A 26,000-nucleotide genomic window follows, 5' to 3' on the forward strand; every position below is an offset into this window, starting at 1 on the left:
CGTGCCGACCACCCGCAGGAACAGCGGCATGTCGTCGGCTTCGTCTTCAAACGCAGCAGTGGCTCGCCTGCAGACTGAAGAGGACCTCTGTATCCTGCGAGTGGTTCCAGCAACGAGACCGTTTGGCGACTATTTGAAGTGGGTGAGCGTGATCGAAAACCTGAAGCGAGCGTACTGATCTTTTGACTGTAACTCTAACCTTATTCGATAGATGGCGCAGCAAAGCGCTCTGCTTTAGTGTCCCTGTACATGTATATATAGAGGAGCACTACTCCGATCGACCGAGCGCGTGATCGCTGAGCTAAAGCATCCTTTCGCGCGGCGCTCCGCTGCCGTCTCCACGTGCACTTGCCTGCTGGCTCATAAAGCCGCTCAGCTATAACTCCCTAATATTTCTCACCAAACATTACACACGAGTGACGTGTATACAGCCTCACCTGTGTCATAGCGAATTCTTCATAATCAAAGACGTCATCGTACCAGCACTAGAATGCAAAAGATTACAGGGTCACTCATGCTGCCTTGCAATGGACTGTGGCTTCCACATGATCGATGTGCACAGAGCTTACCTCTTGCGGTGTTACTTCCCTTCCAAAGATCTTGCTCTGCGACAATTCATCATAAAGATAGCTGCATTCTGCCCCTTCTTCCTCGGACACGTCATTGGCATTGCTTGAACCATATTGTTTCTCGCTTATAGTGAGGAAGCTGTCACTGAAGCAGAAGAAAATGGATAAGCGAATGAGATTTAGATGCCCCGTGATGTAAAGAGTGAAATAGATTTTGGATAGTCCGGTGCTGTGCTGTTAAACCCTTAGAGTTGCTGTTTAACCCATAGAGCAAGAAGATTCACAGCCATAGGAACAAGTGATAGCTTGGATGGGGCCGCCGAGATTGTGCACATTACTGCATGACGTAGCGCACAGTTCCCATCATACCTGATTAGGGCTATGGAGCGCTTTGCTGCTAACCGTAAAATCCTATATGCGAAGCCAGCCTCGCAGGTTCAATTCGCAGGGCTCAAGGAGAGACCGCACGAATGTCGAAACCACATATTTTCGATCGCCACATTGCGGCTCTTCTGTGAGATCCTCAATACCTAAGAAACCAGTGTTGCAAATGAGGCGTGTGTGGTTAGATTGTAGGAGTCTTGCGAATAGCCGTTTGCCCTCTCGAATGAACATGGGCAGCAGCGATTACTTAAGAAGAAATAATGGGCGCTATAACGTAAAACTATTCCGAAATTTTATATTCCAATTCTGCAATCAGCCCTCCGCGATTGGACAAAAACTTTTTGGACCACCGCCACTTCACCTGTCTGTCACGCGACGTCACGAAAACCACGACAGGTCCCCATATAATATGACGTGTACACACTGGTTGTGCGTAACTTGACCGAACAAAACAAACATAGCTATTTCTGATTTGACGCCTTTTTGCCATTAGCCCGCAGCTATTGGTGAAAAGTTTTCGGGCTGCACCCACTTCACCTGCCTGTCACGCGACGTCACCAAACCGCGAAAACTTACAGCGTCAAAGTGACGCATACGCGTTGAAGATGCATTAATATGCCGAACAAAACTGAATTTTCTTCTGGGGCCCTCTAACGTAAAACTATTCCAATATGTTTCTATTCCAATCTCCTGACGTCAAATTTGCGCAACCACCGACGCAAGCACCGGGCGGTCACCCGCACGCTTGTCTGAACACACCAATAAAACGCTCTCCTCTTTCATAGGAGGTCACTTTTGTTTGCTTAAAGAACAAATAACATTGCCTACACTGAGCGGCTTGTCGTCCCTAATTGGCTGACAAGAGGCGAGGAGAACGCTCAAGTGGAGAGGGATTCGATGGGGCAGAGCCAGTGCACTGAAAATCGATAACCACATAAAGAGGGTGGTGCGGCGTCTGCGATTGGTCGGCTTTCCCTTGCTTAGCTTGCGGTGGCTGGTCGAAAATCGCGGCGGTGTGCAACGGAAGCTTAAGAATGACTCTAAAAGGGACACTCCGCAAAGAAGAGTTGGCAGAATGAGGTGGCAAACGTGCCGAAAGTGCTCGAAAACGTTGCAGGGCCACGCAAGAAGTTTTATTATGAGCAAATACACCCATGCTCTCCGGCAGGTGCGAGTATATCCAGCGCCTAAGCGATCGGCGGCAGCCATCTTTTATTCCTTTCAGAACGGAGCAGCCTGCGGCTATTCAGAAGAAAATTCAGTTTTGTTCGGCATAATAATGCATCTGTAATGCGTACACGTCACTTTGACGTGGTGAGTTTTCGCGGTTTTGTGACATCGCGTGACAGGCATGTAGCCCGACAGGCAGCCCGAAAACTTTTGACCAATAGCCGGAGGCTAATGGCGAAAAGGCGTCGAATAAAAAATAACACTTTTTCTTTTTTTCTGTCAAATCATGCATAATAAGTGGGTACGCATCATATCAGATGGGGAGGTATCGCGGTTTTCATGACGTCGCGTGACAGACAGGTGAACTGGGGGTGGTTGAAAAAAGTTTTTGACCAACCGTGGAGGGCTGATAGCAGAATTGGAATAGAAAAGTTTGGAATAGTTTTGCGTTATAGCGCCCCTGGATAGCCGCAGGCTGCTCTGTTACGAAAGGAATAAAATATGGCTGCCGCTGTTCGCTCTGGCACTGGCTACTCGCCCCTGCCCGAGTGCATGAGTTTATTTGCGTGTAATAAAACATTTTGCGCGGCAGTGCAACGTTTTCGAGAACTTTCGGCCCGTTTACGACCGCGTTCTGCCAACTCTTCTTTACTGAGGATCCATTTTAGCGCCATTGTTAAGCTTCCGCTGCATGCCGCCGCAATTGTCGACGAGCAACCGCAAGTTAAAAGCGGACCAACCGCCGACGCCGTCACCACCCTCTTCATCCGGTTATCGACATTCCGTGCAGTGGCTCTGCCCCATCGAATCCCTTTCCACTTTAGCATGCTCTTCGCCTCTTATGAGCCAATTAGATAAGACAAACCGCTAAGTGCAGGTAATGGTGTTCGTTTCTCAAGCAAACAGAAGTGTCTTCCTGTGAACGAGGTGAGCATATGATTGCTTTGTTCAGACAACCCTGCAGGTGACCGCCCGATGCTTGCGTCCGCGGTTACGCAAATTTGACGTCAGGAGATTGGAATAAAAACTTATTGGAATAGTTTTACGTTCTTCGGCCCAATAACATTATAACGGACGCGCTTGGCCTGAGAGTTGAGAATCGAAGACTGGCGATATTGCTCAGCGCTGTTGCACGTGACTTTTTGTGTTGCTCGTTTTTCTGGGCCTAAGTGCGCGTAATAAAGAGTTAAGTTCTCACCCCAGAGCATTGGCGTGACTTCGTTGTTTCGCGTCGCCGCAATGTCATCAAAGATTAAACGTAGAGATTGATTACAATCTCTACGTTTACACGTAGAGATTACAATTTGTTTACACGACAGATTACAATTTGTTTACAGCACAGGGTTACAGCGCTCTAGACCGCTATGATGGAGAAGACGGTACAGAGAACGTTGTTCTTCACTGCGTTGTACTGCATACGATGAAAATACTCTTGAGCAATATTACAACCAAAGTTATTTGTGCGATATACTTTTTTAAAGCTGCCGCTACTTAAAGTGAACACACACTTAAAAGTAGCGCTGCTCTCGGCGTTATGCGTCCAAACGATTTTGGTGGCATACGTGAAACCTGTCACGCTGCCTAAAACGTTACCTGTAGCCATCGCAACTACAAGAGAACAGTAGCCGTCAATGGCAAATCACTTTCCTAACTTTAGCACTTTTTTTATATTGCAAGGTGATTTCATGAAGGACAAAGTTATTTCATGATGAAGATAACTGGGATGAAGACCGGTGTTGGCATGTCAGCGATTATGCCTGCGCAAACATTCAATTAAGATCACTTGCCTGTTAGGCAGTTGCTTGCCCCATGACAAGACAAGGTGCGTCAGTGTGAGATTGGTGCAAAGACGCACCGCCATAGGATGCCAGTGAATACCGTCTTCAGCTCGGTATTCAATCATCATGCGAAGGTAGTAGTGAATGTCAACTACGTCAATTCCGTACTTCGCAGCGGTCTGTAATTACCCACAAAAGGAACTTATCAGGTTATGTAAACAATTTTGATATGAAGAAACAACTGTGATTTTTAAAGCGTGCTTGTGCTGAATGCCTGCTTTGGTATCAGAGTCATTATATATAACGGACATACAAGCTATAATGGAGCATCTCTAAAAATAGCAAAGCCTTCTTTGTGGATGAGACCAACTGTGTGTTGGCCGCCTACTGAAGAAGCCGCCAGTATTTCTTGTGCTTCTACTAAGTGCGAGTAGTAATTATATTTAAATCTTAATAACTTTATAGCTACCATTTCAATGCAGGCTTAGTGGAGTAATGTATTTAAAGATATATCACTTTGAATTCTTTACGACATGCAGCGTTTAGCATAGCTTTTTTTCCCGCAATAAGGAAAGCCGCTATGGCATACAACAAATGGGCCGCAATGGCTTTTTAATAGTATTGCCGGTTTCCTTTTAAGGAAGACGAGGCACTTTAAAAACTTTTTTTTATACAATTTGAGTAAAATTCGCACAGTGAATGCATTTTTACTAGCTGTTTTAAAAAATGCAACTTAATTGTTTTTATAATGAATATTTCTTACGATATTCAAAACAGTATGTTTTTTTTGTAACCTACCTAGCTAAACAACTTGCACGGTAACATACAGCACACATAATCGATTGTGAATGTACATAGTGTGACGTAAGCTATAAATGATTGTCGTAGGCCACTTTGAAGCGAAGTTATAGGTTGTCAAAGTTAGCCATAAAAAATGCCCACGTTGGTGATAGCAAAATATCAGTAAGGACATTGTTTATGACGAAGTTTGACAACCTAATAACTTTGATTGAAGATGGACTAAAACAAGACAAGACTTTATAGCTTACGATACACTACCACACTCACAATAGATTCCGTGCGTTGTACGTTGTCGTGCAAATTGCTGCTAATCAGCTAATTAGTCTCCAAACAAAGAACACACTGTGTTGGATATCATCAAAAATACTTATCATAGAAAAAAATAATTGCATTCTTGAAATCAGCTCGTAAAAATACATTACCTGCGAATTTCATTCCGATTCCTTGAAAAATAAAAAAAAAAAAAGCTTTTGAAGTGCCTCGTGCCCCCTTAAGCGTGATAAGAGAAGGTAACGCGCCGCAAGAAATAAAAAATAAAAAAAGGAACTGAGACGTCTTTTACATGTAGTCTGCCAAGCTTGCATCAATATTAAGACCATAATGTTGTGAAACAATGTTAATTACCCACTACTAATTATTCAATCAATGAGAACCACAGAAACACCGCAGGCTTCTCCAGGAGGTTGCTAAGAAAAAAACAATTAGTTTCGCTCATGCAAAATAAGTATAAATTTGCTTTCGTTGTTTCTTCGAAGCATGCTTCGAGTAAGTTGACGCACCTGGTACATTAAAACCATAAATACTTCAGCAATGTTAAGTGCCTCACAGCAGCTACATGTCATCAACAACAAACTATGCTGCCAGCTTTCCTGCCATAGCAGAGATGATCGTGGCAATGACGTGAGCACCCTCAACGAGTCGGAGAAATACGCTGTTAAGCACCAAGGACAAAGCCGAGTTAATTAAAGCTTACTGGTGCATGTAACTCCTATAATGTTTGCTATACAATTCAAAATTCTGTTAATTACGCATTATCGCTTCCTTCGCGACAACAATCTTCCAGCCATCTTTTTATTCAATTTACCCAGGTAAATACATTCTCATTTCGCCTGCTGACCTCAAAGACCTACCGCCTCGGTGAAGCCTACTGACTCCGCATTTACTGATGGACGGATACTCGCAGACAGTCTAACAATATATGCAAATTGATTTCTGCACCACTTCCTCACCCTATGCACCACTCTCCCACTGAACATCTTCGTTTACGCGTTCTCGAATACACTGATCTGGGGGCGTATTCGACGACAGTATCGCCTCGGCTGTCAGGCGCGCGCTGATTGGCTGGTTTACCAAAGTCGGATAAGCTGATTGGCTGCTAGACAACAACATCAAGCAAACTCGATAGTATTGCCGAAGTAATCGTATTGTATTGTATTGTATTGGGTTTTATGGCGCATAAGCAACTCAGGCTATCATGCGCCAAACACATGGTATAATATATTTCAAAAATTGGGTATCCTCAGCGAAGGTCCTTGTCCGGACAAGGACTCTGAGGAGCCCAACAAATCAAATGAAGACCTCAGCCTTCTTCTCAGGACTGAGAAAGTGGGTGAGGTGCATCATAAGATGCGTGGAAAAGCTGGGTAAGAATTTTTAGAATTAGTAGTTCTGTGATATATTATATTTCGTTTAGAATCGCTGCGTCTTTCAAAGAAAAAAAAAAAACTAAAAACAGATGATGTTCCTACAAGTGGTTTGTCTGCTAAAAGTTGACTGGGATGGAAGGGAATGCGTTCATTTTAAAATTCAGTAAAATATTTTTTCCTTAGCCGTTCGAGTTGTGTGCACGAGAATAAAATGTGATTTACAGTGAGTTCATCTCCACATTTCTGACATAAGGGTTTGTCTTGTTTTGTCAGTAGAAAGTTATGTGTTAGGTGTGTGTGTCCGATGCGCAGGCGGCATAAAATTACTTCTATAAAACGTTCCTGATTTCTGCATGATCTCCGTTCTCCTAGAATAGGTTTTACTAAATGTTTGTTATTTTCTTCGCTATTCCATGTACCCTGCCATTTCTCTTTAAGCTTGTTTTTTACTAACTTCATGCAATCTGCATAGGGTATATTTACAGTACTGACATCCTTATGGCAGGCTTGAGCGGCGCACACGTCAGCTCTCTCATTGCCTCTAATTCCATGATGGCTTGGTATCCAACAAAGCTTAATTTCCTGTCCTTGTGTTTGAGCAGTTATTATGTTATGGATTATATTTCCTATTAAAGGTTCCCTTACGTTTCTGGCTTTCATTGCTGTGATTGCACTCAGCGAGTCCGTGTAGATAATGCTCTTTTGAATGTTCTTCTCGACTATTTTTGATACAGCCACCGAAATGACATGACATTCGGCTGAGAAAATTGACGCGCATGAGGCAACCGGACTACCTTTTCCCATTTATCTTGCACTACAGCACTTCCGACGTAAAGTGATGTTTTAGAGCCGTCAGTATAAAATTCTGTGTGTTCTTTGTACTTTTCGTCTATCGCCAAAAATTCTTGTATTATATGTTCACGTGGAGTTTGCTTTTTACGAAATTGTGTCAATGTGTAGTCACCTACACAGGGAAAGGTGTGCCAAGGTGGCAGTGGTTCGGGTCTCTGGGCTACATCAGGCAGTGCGTCTAGAATACCTAATTCCTGGCAAATTTCTTGAAATGGGAGAAGAAGAGGTCTTATCGCATTCGATTTGTTGTTAAAAAGCTGCTTAGACGGGCACTTTGTAACTATGGAGTAGCAGAGATGTTTTGGCAGTGAACGGGTTTTTAGGACGTATGCACATGTGAGCATGGCTCTTCTACCTGCGAGGGCTGGTTCGTTACATTCGACATATACGCTGTTTATGCCTGTATGCCTCACTTGCAAGGCGCAGACCTGAGTTATGAACTGGATCTAATTGCTTCAGGTAGGACGGTCGAGCTGAGTTGTATACTATGCAACCATAATCGAGGCAAGAGCGAACTATACTGCGGTAGATGTGTAAAAGGCAGGTCCTATCAGCCCCCCAGCGTTTATGTGAAAGCACCTTCAATATGTTTAATGATTGGAAAGTTTTCTTCTTCAGGTTCTTTATGTGTGGCAGGAAGGTCAGTTTTCTGTTAAGAGTTATGCCCAGAAATTTGTGTTCACTTTTTACCGGCAATTCCGCTTCGTTCAGGTATAGTCTAGGATCTGTCTGTAGGCCACGTTTGGGCGAGAAAAGGATGGCCACTGTTTTCTGTCGGGAAAACCGGAAACCATTTCGGTCAGCCCACGTTGAAAGTTTATTTATTGTTAACTGCACTTGTCTTTCGCATGTTGCTATGTTTAAGGACGTGCAAGCTATCTGAAGATCGTCGGCATAGATTGAATACATAATTGACCTTGGAATTATTTTGCTGATTGAATTCATTTTAACAACAAAGAGGGTCGTGCTTAAAACACTCCCTTGGGGCACTCCATTTTCTTAAATGAAAATTCTCGACAGGGTTGAACCAAGGCGTACATGGAATGAACGGTTTGACAGGAAGCCTTTTAGGCAGTTTAGCATCCTGCCACGAATGCCAAGTTCAGCCAAATCGTGAAGAATTCCGTACCCCCAGGTTGTGTCATAAGCTTTCTCTAAATCGAAAAAAAAAAACAGCAAGACATTGTTGTTTATGTATAAATGCTTCACGGACAGTATTAATCGTCGCAGAAAACGTTGCCTAGCTTCAACATTGGAGAACTGCCCTTCAAATAACCATAAAGCTTTTCTCTTAAGTTGCAGAAGTTCTGCTTGAATAGCTGCTCGTTTTGCTTTAAGATCTCTTTTTTTTCTGACGTCCGATATTTCTGACGCCCGTACTTCCTCTCTGTTGCTGCAATCCGCTACTGCTTGTACGTCTGACTATGTAACTACCTTTTCTGTGGCCACTGCCCACCCCGTCAGCGTGTACCGTGTGTCCCAGCTAACATTAGTCAAGCTGTTCAATGAAAAAAAGACATTTAAAAATGGTCCAAAGTACAATTACAAGACCTACCGTGTTCGGTCGTCAGCGTTCTGAGAATCGAACGAGTTTTTAAAATGGTACCTTGCACTATGTTCCTTTAATCATTTTTTTTTTCTTCAGCAGCTTGGCTAACGTTATCTGGAACATCACGTATAGTATTTAACGTATAGTATTTTTGTTTCCTATTCTACGGTTTCATCTCTATTTAACAAGGAAGGATGAAAAGACAAACGATCCTGGTGGTATTTCTTTTCAATTCGTCTTCACAGCGCTGAGGGCATATTTACTCGCATTTCTTCAGAACAACGGTGCATTGGTTGAAGGGCTCCATCGGCGTAGAGAAGCAAACGCTTAACACAACTGCGTAGAGGCTTGGTGAGTGGGATTTGTCAGAAGAATGAACTATCGCAGACGGTTGGCACGAGAGGCATGGTTGGCGCCCAATGAAGCCAATTATTTATTTATTGCAACGTGAGAGCCCTGCGATGCATTACAGATGGGAGGGGCTCTGATAACATACACAAGCAAAATGCTGAAATGCATCATGGCGCGGGAGAACAAAACGAGCACAAACAATGTCACCTATTACCGTCATCGCAATTGGAGTTCACAACTTTGAGACGCAATTATATAAGCCGCAGTTGCAAGGAAAGGCCACGTGCGCAACCTAATAAAGCGGCGAATAAATGCAGGCGGTGATTTCGCTTGGGCAGCGCCAACAAAATTTGAACGAGACCACACACACCTGTTTGCAGAAGTAGTTGGCCTCGTTGACGTGAAATCTGAGTGAATACTTGAGGAAATCAAGCTCTGGCACCAGAAATCCACCGCGAATGTTTTTGGACAGCGGAGCTGCAGTGAGCCATATCACGAGGCAACTCTGGGGAAGGACGCACCTAAGTCTCCAGAAAAATCGGTGCAGATTTTTCTTGTAGTCGTCGACGCCCATGGGTCCCCACCTGTGAATAAGTGCGCTTCGCCATTAACTTTTCAACCGCAGGTTCTCCCGACTCTCCACGAACATAATTGCACACTACTTCCAATCCTCTTCAATATTATTTCGCGCGTGATAACTTGAAATATTCATTCCCGCTACAAAGTCGGATGTTTGCGGAACTAGATGGAAGTGGTGGATGGATGGATGGTATGAGCGTCCCCTTTGGAACGGGGCGGTGGGTTGCGCGACCAAGCTCTTGCTATTATACTGCCTAATGTCCCCCGTGTAATCGTATTTTGTGCGACACCTTTCGAGAAATTTGGCATTGATCCGATTCAGACCAGTGTGCGCATTCACGGGCCACGCAAAGCTTCCGTAAAGTGCGTTCCGAATAACACGAGTTGAGGTAAGATTCCAAGATGCAAGCGAAAGCTGTTTTTAGCATATCGAACATCAAAAGATTATTCTTTTGTTCCCGCAAATGGATGTGTTAATTCCACCATCTAGACGATGTATTTAAACAAGCAGTGTGTTTACCATGGGCCCTATAACGTAAATCTATTCCAATACGTTTTATTCCATTCTCCTGACGTCAAATTTTTGTAACCACCGAAGCAAGCACCGGGCGGTGACCCGCAGGGTTGTTTAAACAGACAAATAAAACGCTATCCTCGTTTATAGGAGGTCACTTTTGTTTGCTTTAAAAACGAATAACATTGCCTATACACTGAGCGGCGTGTCTTATCTAATTGGTTGATAAGAGGCGAGGAGCACGCTCAAGTGGAGAGGGATTATATGGGGCCGAGCCAGTGCACTGAAAATCGATAACCAGATGAAGAGGGTGATGCCAGCGTCTGCAATTGGTCCGCTTTCCCTTACTTAGCTTGCGGTGGCTGGTCGAAAATCGCGGCTGCATGCAACGGAAGGTTAAGAATGCCGCTTAATAGGATCCTATGCAAAGAAAAGTTGGCTGAGTGAGGTCGTAAACGTGCCGAAAGTGCCATTGGTGGCAACCATCTTTTATTCCATTCGGGACGGGCAGCCTGCGGCTATTCAGAGAAAAACTCAGTTTTGTTAGGCATATTAATGTATCTTTAACGCGTACGCGTCTCTTTGACGCGGTAAGTTTTCGCGGTTTGGGTGACAACGCGTGACTGCAGGTGAAGTGGGTGCAGCCCGAAAAGATTTGATCATTAGCCGAGGGCTAATGGCGATAAGGCATCGAACCAGAAATAACTATTTTCCTTTTGCTAGGTCCAACCATGTATAATTAGACTGTGCCCGTCATATCAGATGGGGAGCTATCGCGCTTTGTATGAGGTCGCGTGACTGACAGGTGAAGTGGGAGTGGCCCAAAAAAGTTTTTGACCAATTGCGGAGGGCTGATAGCAGAATTGGAATAGAAAAGTTTGTAACAGCTTTACGCTATAGCGGCCCATATTCGCGACCTATGAAATTCAAAATCATGTTTATTTTCCAAAGAAAATTTGGAACGAGGCCCGAACAAATAGTGGAAGCTAGTTCCCTTGACGAGGGTTCAGGCCCACTTTTACAAGGCACAGCGAACGTGACAAATCGACAAGCAAACAATAGAATCAAGTATCCAGAAGAAGATAATAACTAGTGCACAATAACACAGGCGTACAAATGAGAACATAATCTTGTCGGTGATAAGGGCACGCTTGAAAAGCTATTACGCACCTGTAGAGGTTTCATGTACAGCACACACTACAAAGGCTAGGGAGACCTCTTACAGTTAGCATTCGCTACCAAAGAGTAGCGCGTGGCATATGAACAAAATATATTAAGAATGCGCCATCTAATTAGAAATAAAATTAAGCCATGTCCTTCTTCGTCACAAAACATGACGTATTTGTCACGTAAAAGAAGTTGGAGATCTAAACCTGCCTACGACTACACGAGCAAAACAACTCATTTCCGAGACCCGCAACCACAACGCAACACATCACCTTGCGCCGCGACCATAGCGTAGTGCATCGCCCACTAGACGCACAAATATGCAAAATATCATAAAAAGCCAAGAAACACTGACACGAAGGACAACATAGGGGAAATTACTTCTGCTTAAAAAATGAAATAAAGAAACGATAAATTAATGGAAATGAAAGTGGATGAAAAAACAACTTGCCGCCGGTGGGGAACGATCGCCCAACCTTCGCAAGGTTATTCTGAAGCTACACATGGCATTAAAATACCTTCGTTATATGCCCATATCCACAAAGAACTTTATCTCTTTACTTCGTCATTTAAGATGATTAGTTAAAGAGAGGTGCGTTATAGAGATGTTAGATTTTATAGCTTCCTGGCTGTTCGCTTGGTGCGTGATAGTGGAGGTTTTGCCAAACGTTAGTGAATTTAACGAAAACACCAAAAGAACGGGTCAGCATGCTTGCGGCAGGCAGCTGTGTTTGCTGCATTAAGAACCTACTTTCTGTTTGTTTTCTCTTCTCCGTGATCAAAGACACCTCCTATCTCTCGCACTCAGGCCTCGCTGCATCATTGCGTGATGCCGCCGCAAACCATTAGTAACGTGAAAGGCTGTTATGCAATATTGGCAACTACGACTATTATAACCATTACTAATTGTTGTAATGACAATTCTGATTGTCTGCTGAGATAGCAATGATACTTCCTCATATACTTACTCAAAAATCCGAGGACACCTAAGTACTCCCTACGAGTTGTGAATGCGAAAGCGTCATTCTCCAATTGAACGCCGCTGATCGGTTACGAGCTCCTCGAGGGCGAGCGAGCGCGCTGACACGCTCGGCGCGTTTTGATTCGGCCTCACCGAGGCGCAGCTAGAAGGCAGACGAGAGCTTGCGTGGACAAGGAACGCGTGTGTAACACGGGCTACAGATAGCGAGGGTGATTTGGCGTGCGGCATCCTCTCGCGCAACACTTGGCGCGCTACTGCGGCAGCAGGTGTTCACATGGAGGAAGGAAAACGCCAGGGCAGAAGGCATTACGTCACGCATCCAGCCTTGGCAAGGAAACGCTCCGTGACGCCAGGCCCTTTGCTCAGCGTCGGCCCAGCACGCGACCTCTTGTGGGGTCCGCGTCCGGCGAGTGAAGTGATCGGACGCATGTCACCTCGGCTCCGTCATTTTTCGACAGGAGCCACGGACCAATTCGTCGAACCCTGCCAATTTTGCATCCATCGGACGCAGCAAGTTGCCCGGCACACAGGGACATCACTTTCATCCAGGTGGGCCAAATTTTTCGCCAATTTAGAGCGGACTTTCACTCGTGCTTGACGGCGCCGCCGCTAAGCCTAACGGCTGCACCGGCACCCGGCGTGGAAGAAGCCGCTCTCCGCACCAACATGGCGAATTCCCCACCTCAACGCGGCTACGACCCGGAGGCCATGGCCTGGTCGACGATTCCTCAAGCCAAGGAACCCAATTCGGCAACATCGGACCAGCTCCGGAACGAAAATCTCCTGCGTCTCGTTGAGAGCCGCTCTCAGCGCCGGAACGCCAAATTGACGGCAGACGCCACAACGACAACCGGCAAGTCGACCTCACCTCAGCACGGTCCCGTCTCGCGTGTGGCCAAGGACCGCCAACTTAAATCAACATGGAGGCCCAAACCTCTCCCCAAGTTCCAATCCGACGATTTCGTCGTGATCATCATGCCCTGAGCCGCTGTGGCCATCGGGAGTGCCTTCCAATATGGTGAGCTGGGCCTGGCCTTGCGTGCCTACCTCGGACCGCAAATGGCGGCGGAACTCAGCTTCGTCTTTTCCCGCGAGCAAAATCTACTCATTGCGAGCACCAAGAACGCCTACGTGGCGGACCGCCTGCTTGGTGATTTCATGATCAAAGCGGCTCAGGGAGACGTGCCACTGCGGGGCCATCTCAAGCAAAATGGCGAAGAAATTTGCTACGGCGTCATCACTGTGGCAAATCAAGAAACAGGGGAAACTCTGAAAGACGGCATCCAGTGGAGGCATGGCATCATCTTAGAAATTCGTAAATTTGGAACCTCCAATAAGGCTCGCCTGACTTTTGCCGGAAAAGTGAGGCCCCGGACAGTGAACTACAACTCGAAGATTGTCCAAGTGCAGCCCTACCTACGCACTATCCCTGCCTGTGGTGTGTGTGGCACCGTGGACCATAGAGCAGACTCGTGTCCAAATCCAATGAAAGACAAGTGCGGCCTGTGTGGACTGCAGGCTCCTTTCGTGGAAGGGTTGCGGGCCCCTCATGAGTGCAATCCGAAATGTGTGTTTGTGGTGGCGGCCATGCCACAAACTCCAGAGACTGTACTGGCAAGTACCGCCTCGACACCAAGATGGCCGCCCAAAAGGGCGGAAAACCTGGCGCGACGAGGAAGAAGCCAGGTCAGCAGCATCGCGCCACCGGCGGTGACTCAGCTCCCCGCGGTGACATCACCAACTCCAAGAAGCAAGCGTCCCCAAGCGGGCGTGACGCTAAGGGCGACCAAGCGCCACCACCGCCCCCACACGGCGGATCGGGGAAGCAAGCCCAAGACCAAGGCGAGACCGGTGCCTGGGCAACTGCGGTCAAAGAAGGAAAACAGGTGAGCGGCTCGGGCAGGGTTGCCTCCTCCTCCCAACCACGTTCTCCTTCCCCTAGCTCGACGACTGACGCCGAGCTTCACAACTTGGTAGCATCTCTCCGGGTCCAAAACGAGATGCTACTTGCCAAAATTGAAGCCTTAAAAGCTAAAACCGCTGCTCCCCCCCAATCTGCACCCCTAGCAGAAGTCATGGAGAGCGACGCGGCGGCGCTGGTGACGTCGGATGCCTTTGTGGCCAATCTTGAAGCCCGTCTTAACGCCAAATTCGAGACCCTTCTCGGGACGGCAATGCAACGCATCATTGCCAAGGTCATGGAGGCCCTTCCTACCATGATTGCCCAACATGTCGCGAATCTCCCCCGCACGTCTCGCAGGGCCGGTCCTCTTAAAGATGTATCCGGCCGGCCTGCCAAATCGTCGCGTCGAGCAATTGATCTGGAAGATGATGAGGACAGCTGCCCCCTATCAGGAGCTGAATTTCAGCCCCTGGTTGCTGGCTCCGGGACACCTACCTTCCCTCCTCTAACCCCTAAATCCGAACATGGCGGGACAACCTCGGTGTAGGCGTTCCCTCTTATCTAAATTGGCATATCCTGTCACTGTAACTCAATGGAACTGCCGAGGACTACGGTCTCGTACTAAGCGGGCCAACCTTCGGCTTTTCTTTTCAACTTTTGAGCATATGCCCGCCGTGGTGGCCCTTAAAGAGCCAGGAAGGGGCGCCACCTTAACAAACTATACGACGTTTCAGCAGGACCCCTCGTCTTGTATATGCGTTCATAAAAATTATACTGCAAATATGGTCGACTTAGACCTCCACCTTGAGTTTTCTCATGTAATGGTGACTCTCCTCCCCCTCCGCAAACAGGACTCACCATTGCACATTCTAAATGTCTACTGCACACCCAAATTGCCCAATGTATCATTCTCCGACCTCTTTAGTCGTGCGCTAAGAGTTGCGGGTCGGGACCCCCTCTTGATTGTTGGCGATTTCAACGCCCCCAGTCAAGTCTGGGGGTACCAGCGTGAAGAGAAACGGGGACGCAAGTTGGTGGAGCTTGCGTCAACGTTGGGCCTCACTCTTCACACGGACCTCGTCCACCCAACCCGTATAGGCAATTCCGTGACACGGGATACATGTCCGGATTTGACCTTTACCCGCAACATTCAGTGTGCTGACTGGGTCAACACAGAGGAAACCCTTGGTAGCGACCACTGCATCCTAAACACTACAATTCGGACCAAGCCATTAGCAAAACCCACAACACAGGCCCGACTCCCAGATTGGTCCAAGTTTAGGCAAAATTACAACACAGCGACATCTATACTCGAGCAAGGCTACCAGTCATGGTCCCAACAATTGGTTTCTAGCCTTCGCTCCACCGAAACCAAAATTCAGCTTTCCGAGGCGGTATCGGACGTGGATGACCACCTCCTCCACCTCTGGGAAGCGCGGCATTGCCTCGTCCGCCGGTGGCGCCGACAAAAGCATAACCGCAAACTTAAGGCTCGAATTGCCGAGCTCACCCAGCGGGCGGCCGAGTATGCGGCCCAGCTCGCAGACGCCAACTGGGTGGATCGTTGCAACATGGCGGCGCGGCAGATGTCCAGCAGGAATACCTGGCGGCTCTTCCGCGCCCTTATCGATCCAACGCAGACACGCACAGAAACTCATAAACATCTACAACGTGCCATACACAGTTTTCACGGCAACACAACTCAGCTAGCGCATAAGTTACGGGACCAATACTTGTGCACTACCCAGGACCCCTGCGGATCGGCGTACTCTTATGCAGGTTCGGAGAACGCTGAGCTGGATCAGCCGTTCCAGCTCCACGATTTGCGGGCAGCCCTGGCGAAAATGAAACGTGGCACAGCACCGGGTCGGGACAAAATTACAGTCAAAGTACTCGCTAACTTACCCGACCCGGCCTACCAGTCCTTATTGGATTACATCAATTCAATCTGGCTCGGGGACGCGCCACTCCCCAACGATTGGAAAACCGCTCTGGTCACTTTCATTCCCAAACCTGGCAAGGCCATCAACACGGACAACCTTCGCCCCATCTCTCTCACCTCGTGTGTGGGCAAACTAATGGAGACGATGGTGCGTGACAGGTTGTCCAAGTTCATGGAAAATCAACACATCTTCGCAGACTCCATGTTCGGATTTCGCCCGCACAGGTCCGCACAGGATGTTCTGCTACAACTCAATCGGGACATCCTTGACCCGGTCGAATGCCCCCACAACGATAAGGTCGTACTCGCCTTAGACTTGAAGGGGGCCTTCGACAACGTTACTCACGAGGTAATACTCACCCATCTTTCACAAACCGGCTGCGGACGCAACGCGTTCAGATACATTCGGCAATTTTTGACAGACCGTGACTCCTACATTAAAATCCAGGACACTGAACACGGTCCCTTCCGACTTGGAACCAGAGGAACACCACAGGGTGCAGTGCTGTCTCCTCTCCTATTCAATCTGGCTATGATGCACCTGCCGGCCCAACTGGGTGCTGTCGCTGGGGTGCAGCATGCGCTGTATGCCGACGACATCACCCTGTGGGCCACGCAGGGCTCACTCGGAGACATTGAGGCCAACCTGCAACAAGCGGCGACCATAGTGGACCGTTATGCTCGCCACTATGGCCTGCAATGCTCCCCTCAAAAGTCTGAATTTGTACACATACGCCCCTCACCAATGTGTACAGCCAAAATCGAGCTCTTTCTGGATACAGGACCAATTCCTGAACACACTGAAGTCCGGGTACTGGGGCTTTTCATTGATCAACATAGATGGTCGAACACTACCCTGGCCCAGCTCCGTAAGGTGGGGGACCAGGTGGGCCGCATGGTCCGCCGGGTTTCCAACAAACGCGGGGGGTTGCGGTGCAAAGACGCCTTGCGGCTGGCGCATGCATTCGTGACCAGTCGAATCTTATATTCGACTCCTTACCTCCACCTTCGGAAACAAGACGAGGATGCACTCGAAGTCATCCTCCGCAAAATTATTAAGAGAGCCCTCGATCTCCCCAAGAACACCTCCAACCAGCGACTCCTGGGTCTAGGCATGGTGAACACGTTCCGGGAGCTCCGAGAGGCTCACATAACTAACCAATACACACGCCTCTCTAAGACACTGTCGGGTCGCCGCCTCCTTGCCCGACTACACATCCAACACACCACCCTTATGGATGAGCGAGTACGACTCCCTTTCGAGTGGAGATGCGCCCTCCACGTACGCCCTCTTCCTAACAACATGACACGTGAGGACCATAATGGTCGGCGCCTGCCGCGGGCGGAAGCCCTGGGCCGCCATTGTGGGTCGAAACCCGGCACTTATTACGTGGACGCCTCCGGCCCCCACCATGGAGGATGGTACACGGCCGCAGTCGTCCACCAGTCCAAAACAGTTAACGGGCTTACATTTCGCGCCCGCGACATAACTCATGCGGAGGAGGTCGCCATTTCACTGGCTGCTACCCACTCTGATTCCAAAACAATTATCTCCAACTCGCGAGGGGCCTGTCGGAACGTCGAGCAAGGCTGGGCTCCATACTTAGCCTACCGACTACTTCAATGTTGCACCTACACCGGGGACCCCGCTCACCGGAACATAGTATGGGCTCCTGCTCATATGGGTCTCGAGGGTAATGAGGCAGCCGATGCCGCCGCCCGCGCGCTCTCTCTCCGGGCTTCCTTTCTCGACCCCCTAGATCAGGATCATGAATTCAATCCCGCGTATTCTTTTAAAGACATTGTCCTGCATTATCAATCTGGCCATAGCCTTTACCCTCGCCCGAGTAAAGGTCTATCTAAGACGGAGGAGCGGCTTCTACTCCGTCTCTATACGAACACTCTGATGTGCCCGGCAGCACTCAAACATTTTGATCGTTCTTTCACGGGCAGTTGTCCGCACTGTGCGGAGAAGTCTTCGGACATCTACCACATGGTGTGGGCCTGCCCATCTAACCCAGCTATTGCCCCTCACTCGGGAGGATTGGGGGGCGACCCTGCTCGGCTGCTATGACCTGCAGGCCCAAAGGGCCTTGGTCGAGCGCGCCCGGGCAGCGGCCGACGCCGCTGGGGTCCCGTATTAGGGATTCCACCCAGTATATTAAGGGCCGGGCCCTTAAGGACCGGCCCATGTGCGTGCCTCCATGTGCTTCTCGTCTGAGAGCAATAAAAGTTTTTCACCACCATCACCACCTCTAGTGTCGAGATCACGGTGTAAGAATAGGCTGTTCTATTCTTACACCGTGGTCGAGATCCCGGAGCAAGAATCCAGATTTGCCGAGACGTCTGGTTCCTAGTAGTTTTTATTCGGTGCGCACTTGTTTGGATGCCATGACATGGCTCTACCAAGCACTCCAGGGTAATATTAACCAATTAAAAAGCTAACGAATGTGTAGCGACAAACATAAGCACCATTCAAAATTGGAACGAATAGACTTGAACACTGGAGCCTGTTGTGTCTGTGATGTCTATCTCATCTTTATATCATAGCACATCATTGCACTTACTGTTATTCATCTTTCCGAGCCGTAATGACCAAAAAAAAAAAAATACGAGGAAAGCTAAGGACTTATTATAACGAAAGTTTGCTAACCGTGGCTTTTTTTCGTGTTTATATTTGCTATCATATAACTTCTTTGGTTGGTATTCAAGTGTTTCGCGCACATGTAATGTTTCCAACTTGTTTCCGTTGTGTCGTATCATGGTTCCGTCATGCTATTTTACGGTATCTTTTCTATTGCGCAGCTAATTTGTTCTCTAGGTTGTTCCTTTTGTTTGTCTATCCATCTTTGTTTGTTCAGTTGTGCATGCTATCTGCCCTCGCCTATGTAGTGGGCACCATGGCAGATCTTCAAATACACGTCATGCGACGCACTTGACAAGGGGCGATTGGACTTTTTGCCAGAAGCAAATCTTTAAAGATGTTTAAGCTAGGAAAGCGAAGCGGTGCATACAGTAAATTATTCCCTGCCATGTCGAGTAAGAGGCAGGTATTACCTCGGGGCTACTTACGATTTCCGAATTCAAATACACGCAACAAAAAACGTAGAAGGGCTTTTCCGAGACAACCACGGAGTAATAAAATTTGCTGCATTTGAGAGGAAATTTTACACTCTAGTAGCCTTATAGGCAACAAGGTTTTCATTAAGCTAGGGCATAACATTTTTTGTGAAAATTCACGAATTTGCAAGTTTAAAAAAACATCAAAGCGCGACGTTTGCCAATACGTCACGTAACACCAAAACAGACATCGCAGTTCTTTAAGCTGCATTCGTTGGAGCATTTAAAGCCGAAAAATTTTATATGTGAATTTACTGCTAGCATATATGTAAAACTTGTACAATGTGTAAGAGGGTTTCGGAAAAGTCCTACTAGAAAATAAGGTATAATTCATAGCGGTATATAATGCATCAATATTGTTCGCTTCAGAGGCGTTGTTTCGATGCAGGCGCAGTGTTCGCTGAGCAAAACAATTTCTCCATTCTCAAGCACTTAGATTGAAGCTGCCAAGCTAAAACTATTAAGTGCTGTCTGCAGAATCGTGCATCTGAACATCACGGTCATGTTCAGCAGTGCCTAACGCACACATTACTCATTAAAAAATTGGGGTCTTTGTATTCGGATGACTGAACTGTAAGAAATTCATCTCTCGCTCTTGCACTTGGTGTTGCTGAAATACAAGCTGACATACATTAATCGCCGAGTCTAGCACGCGATATACTGGCACTTGGTGTCCGTACTTTGTGCCTCGACCAGGCCTCTGCGTTCACTCCAACGCAGTATTGTGGCGCCACCTAGCAAGAACTCAATGAAAGAGTGCTGTTGACTCCACAATTACGATACATACTTTTCATGCCCCCTGTGCATTTTAGCTAGTGCATAAGTCAAACTTTTGTGTGATCTCCCATCTCAGAGTTACATATGACATAGAAGAAAAGGCTTCAGACAAGATGTTCTAACTAGCATGACAAGTAATCAAAAATGTATTGCGAAGACAGCGCACTCGTGCAAGTGCACACACTGCATAAATATCAAAGGGAACAGGCGTTCAAACCGTGGTTCGTCAAAATACACAAGACAGAACTGCTATTTATTTCGGCTTGAAAAATCTTCCTGATTACGTTTTTTTTTTCGATTACAGCCCAAGAAGAAAAAAATTGCCGGCTTTAATCGTAAATCTACTGTTCCCTTTCACATTGGCACTCAACATACGTGCAAATTACCTCGTGATATCCCAGAGGCACGAGCTGACGATGACAACGTCCGGCGGTGTATCAGCCATGCGTGCCATGATCGTCTCCACATACTGGCTATAGATCTTGGTCAGAAAGTAAAAGTATATCGTTACTTCTGAATCACAGAATATGCGCTCTTCGAGGTAACCTCTGCCGTTGTATTTCTTGCCATGGTTTACCAGGTAATCTCCATCATAACTTTCTTCCATCTGAAAGGTAGTTTTCTTGTCTCTTCTCGCATTTTTCAAACACATACCAGCAAAGCAAGCGCTTTCATCCCACTCATAAAAAAAGAAAGGACCAGTCACTCAACGTCCACGGCTGGTTATAATTCCAACGGAGCAGACCGAGAATGAGCCGTCGTGGTGGCTTAGCGGCTACGGTGTTGCGCTGCTATAAGCGTGGGATCGCAGGATCAAATGCCGGCCACGGCCGCTGCATTTCGGTGCGACGCGAAATTCAAGAACGCGCGTATACTGTGCACTGGGTGCAGGTTAACGAACCCCATGTGACCAAAATTAAGCCGGGGTCCCTCACTGCAGCGTGCCTCATAATCAGATCATGGCTTTGGCACATAAAACCCAAGCATTTAAGTAATCAAACTGAATACGTAGCCAGGGAATGCATGGGCTGAATGAAGTGTCGTATTAACTAAAATGTACATATAATATAGGAAAGCGAAATGACAAGCCAAACCCATATCTTCGGGTATCATTGCCTGTTTGCTTTGTATGGTTTTTCGTTTGCTCGTTTTTTTTATCCTAACAAAAAATCGAGTCCATCGGTTCTTATTCCCGCTGGAGCTACCGGCTGAACGCTGACAACATAACAATACGTCGACGTTCTGTGCATGCAACGGATAAAACTCCTTTTAAGGTATGACTGAAGATCCAAGTACAACCATTGTGTAAACCATATATCACTGCCTTTGAGAAAACAGTCCTGGCTGGGTGGGGCTGCTGTAACACACGATAATAATAATAATAATAATAATAATAATAATAATAATAATAATAATAATAATAATAATAATAATAATAATAATAATAATAATAATAATACCTTTATTTCCAATAATAAACTCAGTACATTCATGCAGGCCTGCCAAAGCCTTTGAAGGCTTGAGCGGCAGAGCCTGGCAGGCAGCAAATGCCTACACAGTACATTAATAGATTATTTATAAGCAGCGAACTCGAGTATAGCATATCAGAAAGAAAGTTATTTTAATTTATACAGTGTCTAATAAAAGACTTTCCATCGAGAATAATTAAACACAGAAACGCAGCAATGCGTGTGAATAAAGTGACCATGAGATAACATAATCAAACACCAATCTGACCTTCATGGTGCAAAGTAATTCCACAATCACATGCACGAACACAAGCAATAACGGTAAACAAAAGGAGCAAGCACGCCTTTACAAATAGATACGCCTTAGCAGGCTCTTTACCTTGTATTTCGTTTTTCCATCGGAGATGCTGGGGGGTAATTTATTGAAGTAGGTTGGAATATAATGGGCGCGAGGTCTAGTGCCGTACCTTGTGGAACAACGTGGCCTCCAAAAGAGACCCTGGGTCTTAAGCAACGGGAATAAGTGTACAGAACTAGGAATTCACTGGGGGGGGGGACCAGAAGTTTTTAAAACAACCGTTTGCATTAAAAGATCGTTGAAATTCGGCATAGAAAGTATTTTAGAACGGTCTGTGTCAGCATTCAGGCTGACACAGAGAGGGAGTGCAGTATTGCATTTATTCTGTTGTGCCAGCAAACAGCACAGTGCGCGTAAATTGTTAGTCCATACCGCAGCAGACTGTAGCCTAAAGCGTGCATTATTGTTTTCCTTACCGATAAGGACATGTCATATCTTATATTGTACAGTAGATATGATACAGTGCGAAGTTTTTTTGCAAACGTAAGCAAAAGTGGCTGTTCCAAGAAAGGTTGCTGTCAAGATATCGACCAAGATACTTTACAACAGATGAGTACTGTAATGGTCTACAAGAACAAGATAAACAATCTGAACAATGCAAAAGAAGAGGCTAATCAAGGGCTACCTTCCTCAAAGGATTATGGAAGCAGAATAATTGCGTCTTAGATACATTTATATCAATTAGGTTATTTCGAAACCAGTCCATAGCTTTTGTGGCAGCAGACTGTAAAGAAGCAATCGCATCGTAGTAGCTATGGGCAGAAGTTACGATCATCGTGTCATCGGCGTATTCATGAAGAGAGATGGGTATCATGCTATAGAGGTCATTTACAAAAATATTAAATAATAACTGGCTGAGTATGGATCCAAGCGGAACTCCAGCTATAATAATGGAAAAGGCGAACTTGCCCAACTGAGACGACCTGACGCCTACCGCGAAAGAAATTTGCTAACAACGACCAGAAAGCACCCCGAAATCCTAACAAGAAAAGCTTATTTAACAACAGACCATTATGAACACTGTCAAAAACCTTGCTACAATCAAGAAGGAGAGCACAAGCAATTTTATTATTATCGAAAGCTATATTCAACTGATCGGAGAAATCTTACAGAAGGGTCTGAGTGCTATTGCCGGGCCAAAAGCCATAGTGACTAGCCGACAAAATGCTGTGGGCGTCCAGAAAGCTTGTCATCGTTAATAATAAGTGTTTTTCTAGTATTTGGCCAATAGAAGGTAGAATTAAAATTGGGCGATAATATTCAATTTTATTACGCGCACCACATTTATAAAGAGGTATAACTATTGCTGTTTTCAGTTTTACTTCACCACTTGAAATTATGCGATTGAGTAGTGCTAGCAAAACCTCTTTGATATATTCATATGTTCTGCGCAAGTCATTATTGGAAATACCGTCAATTCAAGGAGATTTATTACATTTTCAACTGAACATAAGCGGTCTTAGCTCTTCCTGAAAAATTGAAGGCAGATATGCCGATTCGCTAATGCTGTGATGCAAAGTGCGCAGATCTACCTGTAAGTTTGTTTCTAATTATAGGAGAGAAGTGGTTGTTAAACTGATCAGAAATATTCTGTCTGCCGCTGGATAAACTGGACGGAAAGTAATTCATTATATTAGCTCGCGTATTAGCACCTCAAAAGCTCCTAATTAACGACCATGTAACTAGCAGCTTGAAATTTGTCTCCAAAATATATTCGCTTTGCGGAGCGGACTATGGCAGTAACTTTATTTCTCAACTGCTTAAATTTTACGTGTAGCTCTGCAGAATTTGGGGCACGCAAAGTAAGCCTTTTTCTTTTATTGCAGCAGTATGTCAGACCGACATCCACTTGTTATCCACCTTACGTTGTTTGACATGTATTGTTCGGGTAGCACTTTCTTTTACATTCTGGAACACTTCTACGAGGTTGTCATATAGGTCAGCCGGAAACACTATTGCTAAAAAAAGATTTCTAGTCATATTGAGCCACCAGCTTATCAAATAATCGATCCATCGATCTAGATTAAACCGTTTTGTGTGTAGTGACATGATAATAAGCCAGCAGATATGCATTTCATGGACGGCACGCCTTCCATCAGCGTTCTTTTTACATGTAAGCGAAGGCGATTAATCTAAAAAAGCTCCTGGAGGGGTATTCTGTAAGTTTGCACCTAATGGATATGTCCTCTTCGTCTGCTGCTGATGTTCTGATTGGCCGGGCTGGGGTACGCGTCAGAAGGACCCAGGTGTCCCTAGCCAATCAGCACTTCAGCAGCAGACGAAATGGACATGTCCACTACGTGGACATTTACAGAATACCTCCCCTTGTGCCATGCTGCGGTGAAGGAACGCTTTCAGTGACGTTAGCTTTAGAGCACGCCGACTTGATATATAATCAGCGACGCTACATGTTATGATTCCCAGGGCCTATACACTTCTTGCAAGGGGTATCGCGTTCCGTATAGGCGCAGTAACTCGCAAAATTTCACGCGTTTTCATTTCGTAGAGCGCCAGTTTGCCTGCGTCGACGAACCACTCGCCGGCTCTCGTCGCGAGGAGACCAAGACAGCTTTGACATGACGTCACGGACGCAGTTTCTCACCGCGCTGTTTTTCCAACGTGGCGGCTGGGATGACGTCAGTATAGCATGTTCACAGAAGCGCGTAACCTGCTTCAGTTTCACAGGGACGCGGTCGGAACACTACTGGCGTCTGCGCCAGATCCACGCAAGGACCGATAAAACCACCGCGCGAGACGCTTATAGACACAGCTTCCCATCGCGTGCTGGTGGTTGTCCAACACGGCGGCCAAGATGGCGTCAGTGCAGGCCCCCTTAGGTTGGTTTAGATTATCATTACGCTCCATGAACCGACTCTGAACTATCATAAATTGAAACTTGAAGAGCTATCCTGGAAAATTACACATAAAGTCTGCCATGTAGTCCTTCCGCAAATGCATGTCTTGCTGGAAAACTCGCATTTACGCGAGGCTTGCCTGCACCTGTAAGACTGGAGAAATGCAGCGTCTCTTGATCAATACTGGAAATTGAAGCACGAGTGCATATGAATTGAATGAGCTATCAAACTTGTTAACGAACGCAGGTGATCGTTGCATCTCACGTCGTACAGATCGTATGTGCAGAGCCAATTGAAGAAGTCACGAATGGACCGCTTCTCTTACTCCGATGCTTAGCGATCTCATTTAATCAATCACAATGCGCCCGAACTCAACGGTGGCAGCGGCTGCTTAACGGCTCAGTAGTAGGGTAGATGTCTCTGACAAAACCCTTTACGCAAATACGGCCCTAGAACTTGCTGCAAAAGCTGCGCTGCTAGGCTATGGGAAGATGGCCGGTAAGACGACGTCATTTGAAGGGCGCTGCAGTTACATGCGCTTCGTTAAGGCCAATTCGCGACTACGAAACCACAGATGATGCAAAAAAAAGGATACGCTGATGCGCTCTCAAAACGCAACGGTGGCGCACTAAATCATTTACGTTTACATCCGCTATAGCATCGGAACGTGCAACAACGCGTTGGGTTTGAATTAACGTGTAACTGAAACCGCATACCTTTTGCTTGAGCAAATCATTTGAGATGAGCGAATTCCTATGATACAAACAGATTAGATCCTTGTAAATGGCTCGAACGTCTGGAAGGTCGAAGAGAGAACAAGTTTAGCACATTTACAAGAAAATGAAGTAGAACGCCTGCACTTACTTGAGCATCCCAGAAATACAAGGCGCTTTGACCTTAGCAGCGAACGCACGCGTTCACAGGTGAATACGTGTGGCATTACGAGGCGCGAAATCACACAAATCAGAACTCAGACTGAGACATCGTACAAAAAATGCAGAGTTCGAAAAGCATACTACAGCTTCCAACGGTCTTCTTCTGCGGACGAGTGCGTGAGACTCATTCGAACGCTTTCGGAAGCGCATTGATGATGATGATGAAGCCTCAATCAATGGCACAAACCCACTATGGGGTATAGGCCACTAATGGGGTGGTAATATGATTGAATAAATAAAAGAATTTGGTTAATAAATAACTAACACAAAAAGTAAAATAAATATATAATCCAAGATGA

General features: G+C 46.3%; 1 protein-coding gene across 1 annotated transcript; it reads right to left on the reverse strand.

Annotated features, from left to right (window-relative positions):
* Positions 1-512: 512 nt before the first annotated feature.
* Positions 513-25,773, reverse strand: LOC129385919 (PC-esterase domain-containing protein 1A-like). The gene is made up of 6 exons (XM_055073081.2): positions 25,631-25,773; positions 25,483-25,562; positions 20,471-20,691; positions 9,471-9,684; positions 3,911-4,080; positions 513-714 (listed from the first exon to the last, which is right to left on the reverse strand). The coding sequence occupies exons 1-6, from the start codon at positions 25,704-25,706 to the stop codon at positions 513-515; spliced, it is 963 nt and encodes a 320-aa protein (XP_054929056.1). The 5' UTR covers positions 25,707-25,773.
* Between the last annotated feature and the right edge of the window lie 227 nt (positions 25,774-26,000).

This window comes from Dermacentor andersoni, chromosome 7, assembly GCF_023375885.2.
Source record: "Dermacentor andersoni chromosome 7, qqDerAnde1_hic_scaffold, whole genome shotgun sequence".
NCBI classification, from domain to species: domain Eukaryota; kingdom Metazoa; phylum Arthropoda; class Arachnida; order Ixodida; family Ixodidae; genus Dermacentor; species Dermacentor andersoni.

What these genes read in the sequence shown, in the direction of transcription:
- LOC129385919 (XM_055073081.2), bottom strand. Translation starts at nt 25,706, where the DNA reads ATGCCACACGTATTCACCTGTGAACGCGTGCGTTCGCTGCTAAGGTCA. An exon ending in TGTATTTCTGGGATGCTCAA is followed by an intron (nt 25,563 to 25,630) that starts GTAAGTGCAGGC and finishes TCGACCTTCCAG; the next exon opens with ACGTTCGAGCCATTTACAAG. An exon ending in ATGATTTGCTCAAGCAAAAG is followed by an intron (nt 20,692 to 25,482) that starts GTATGCGGTTTC and finishes ACTACCTTTCAG; the next exon opens with ATGGAAGAAAGTTATGATGG.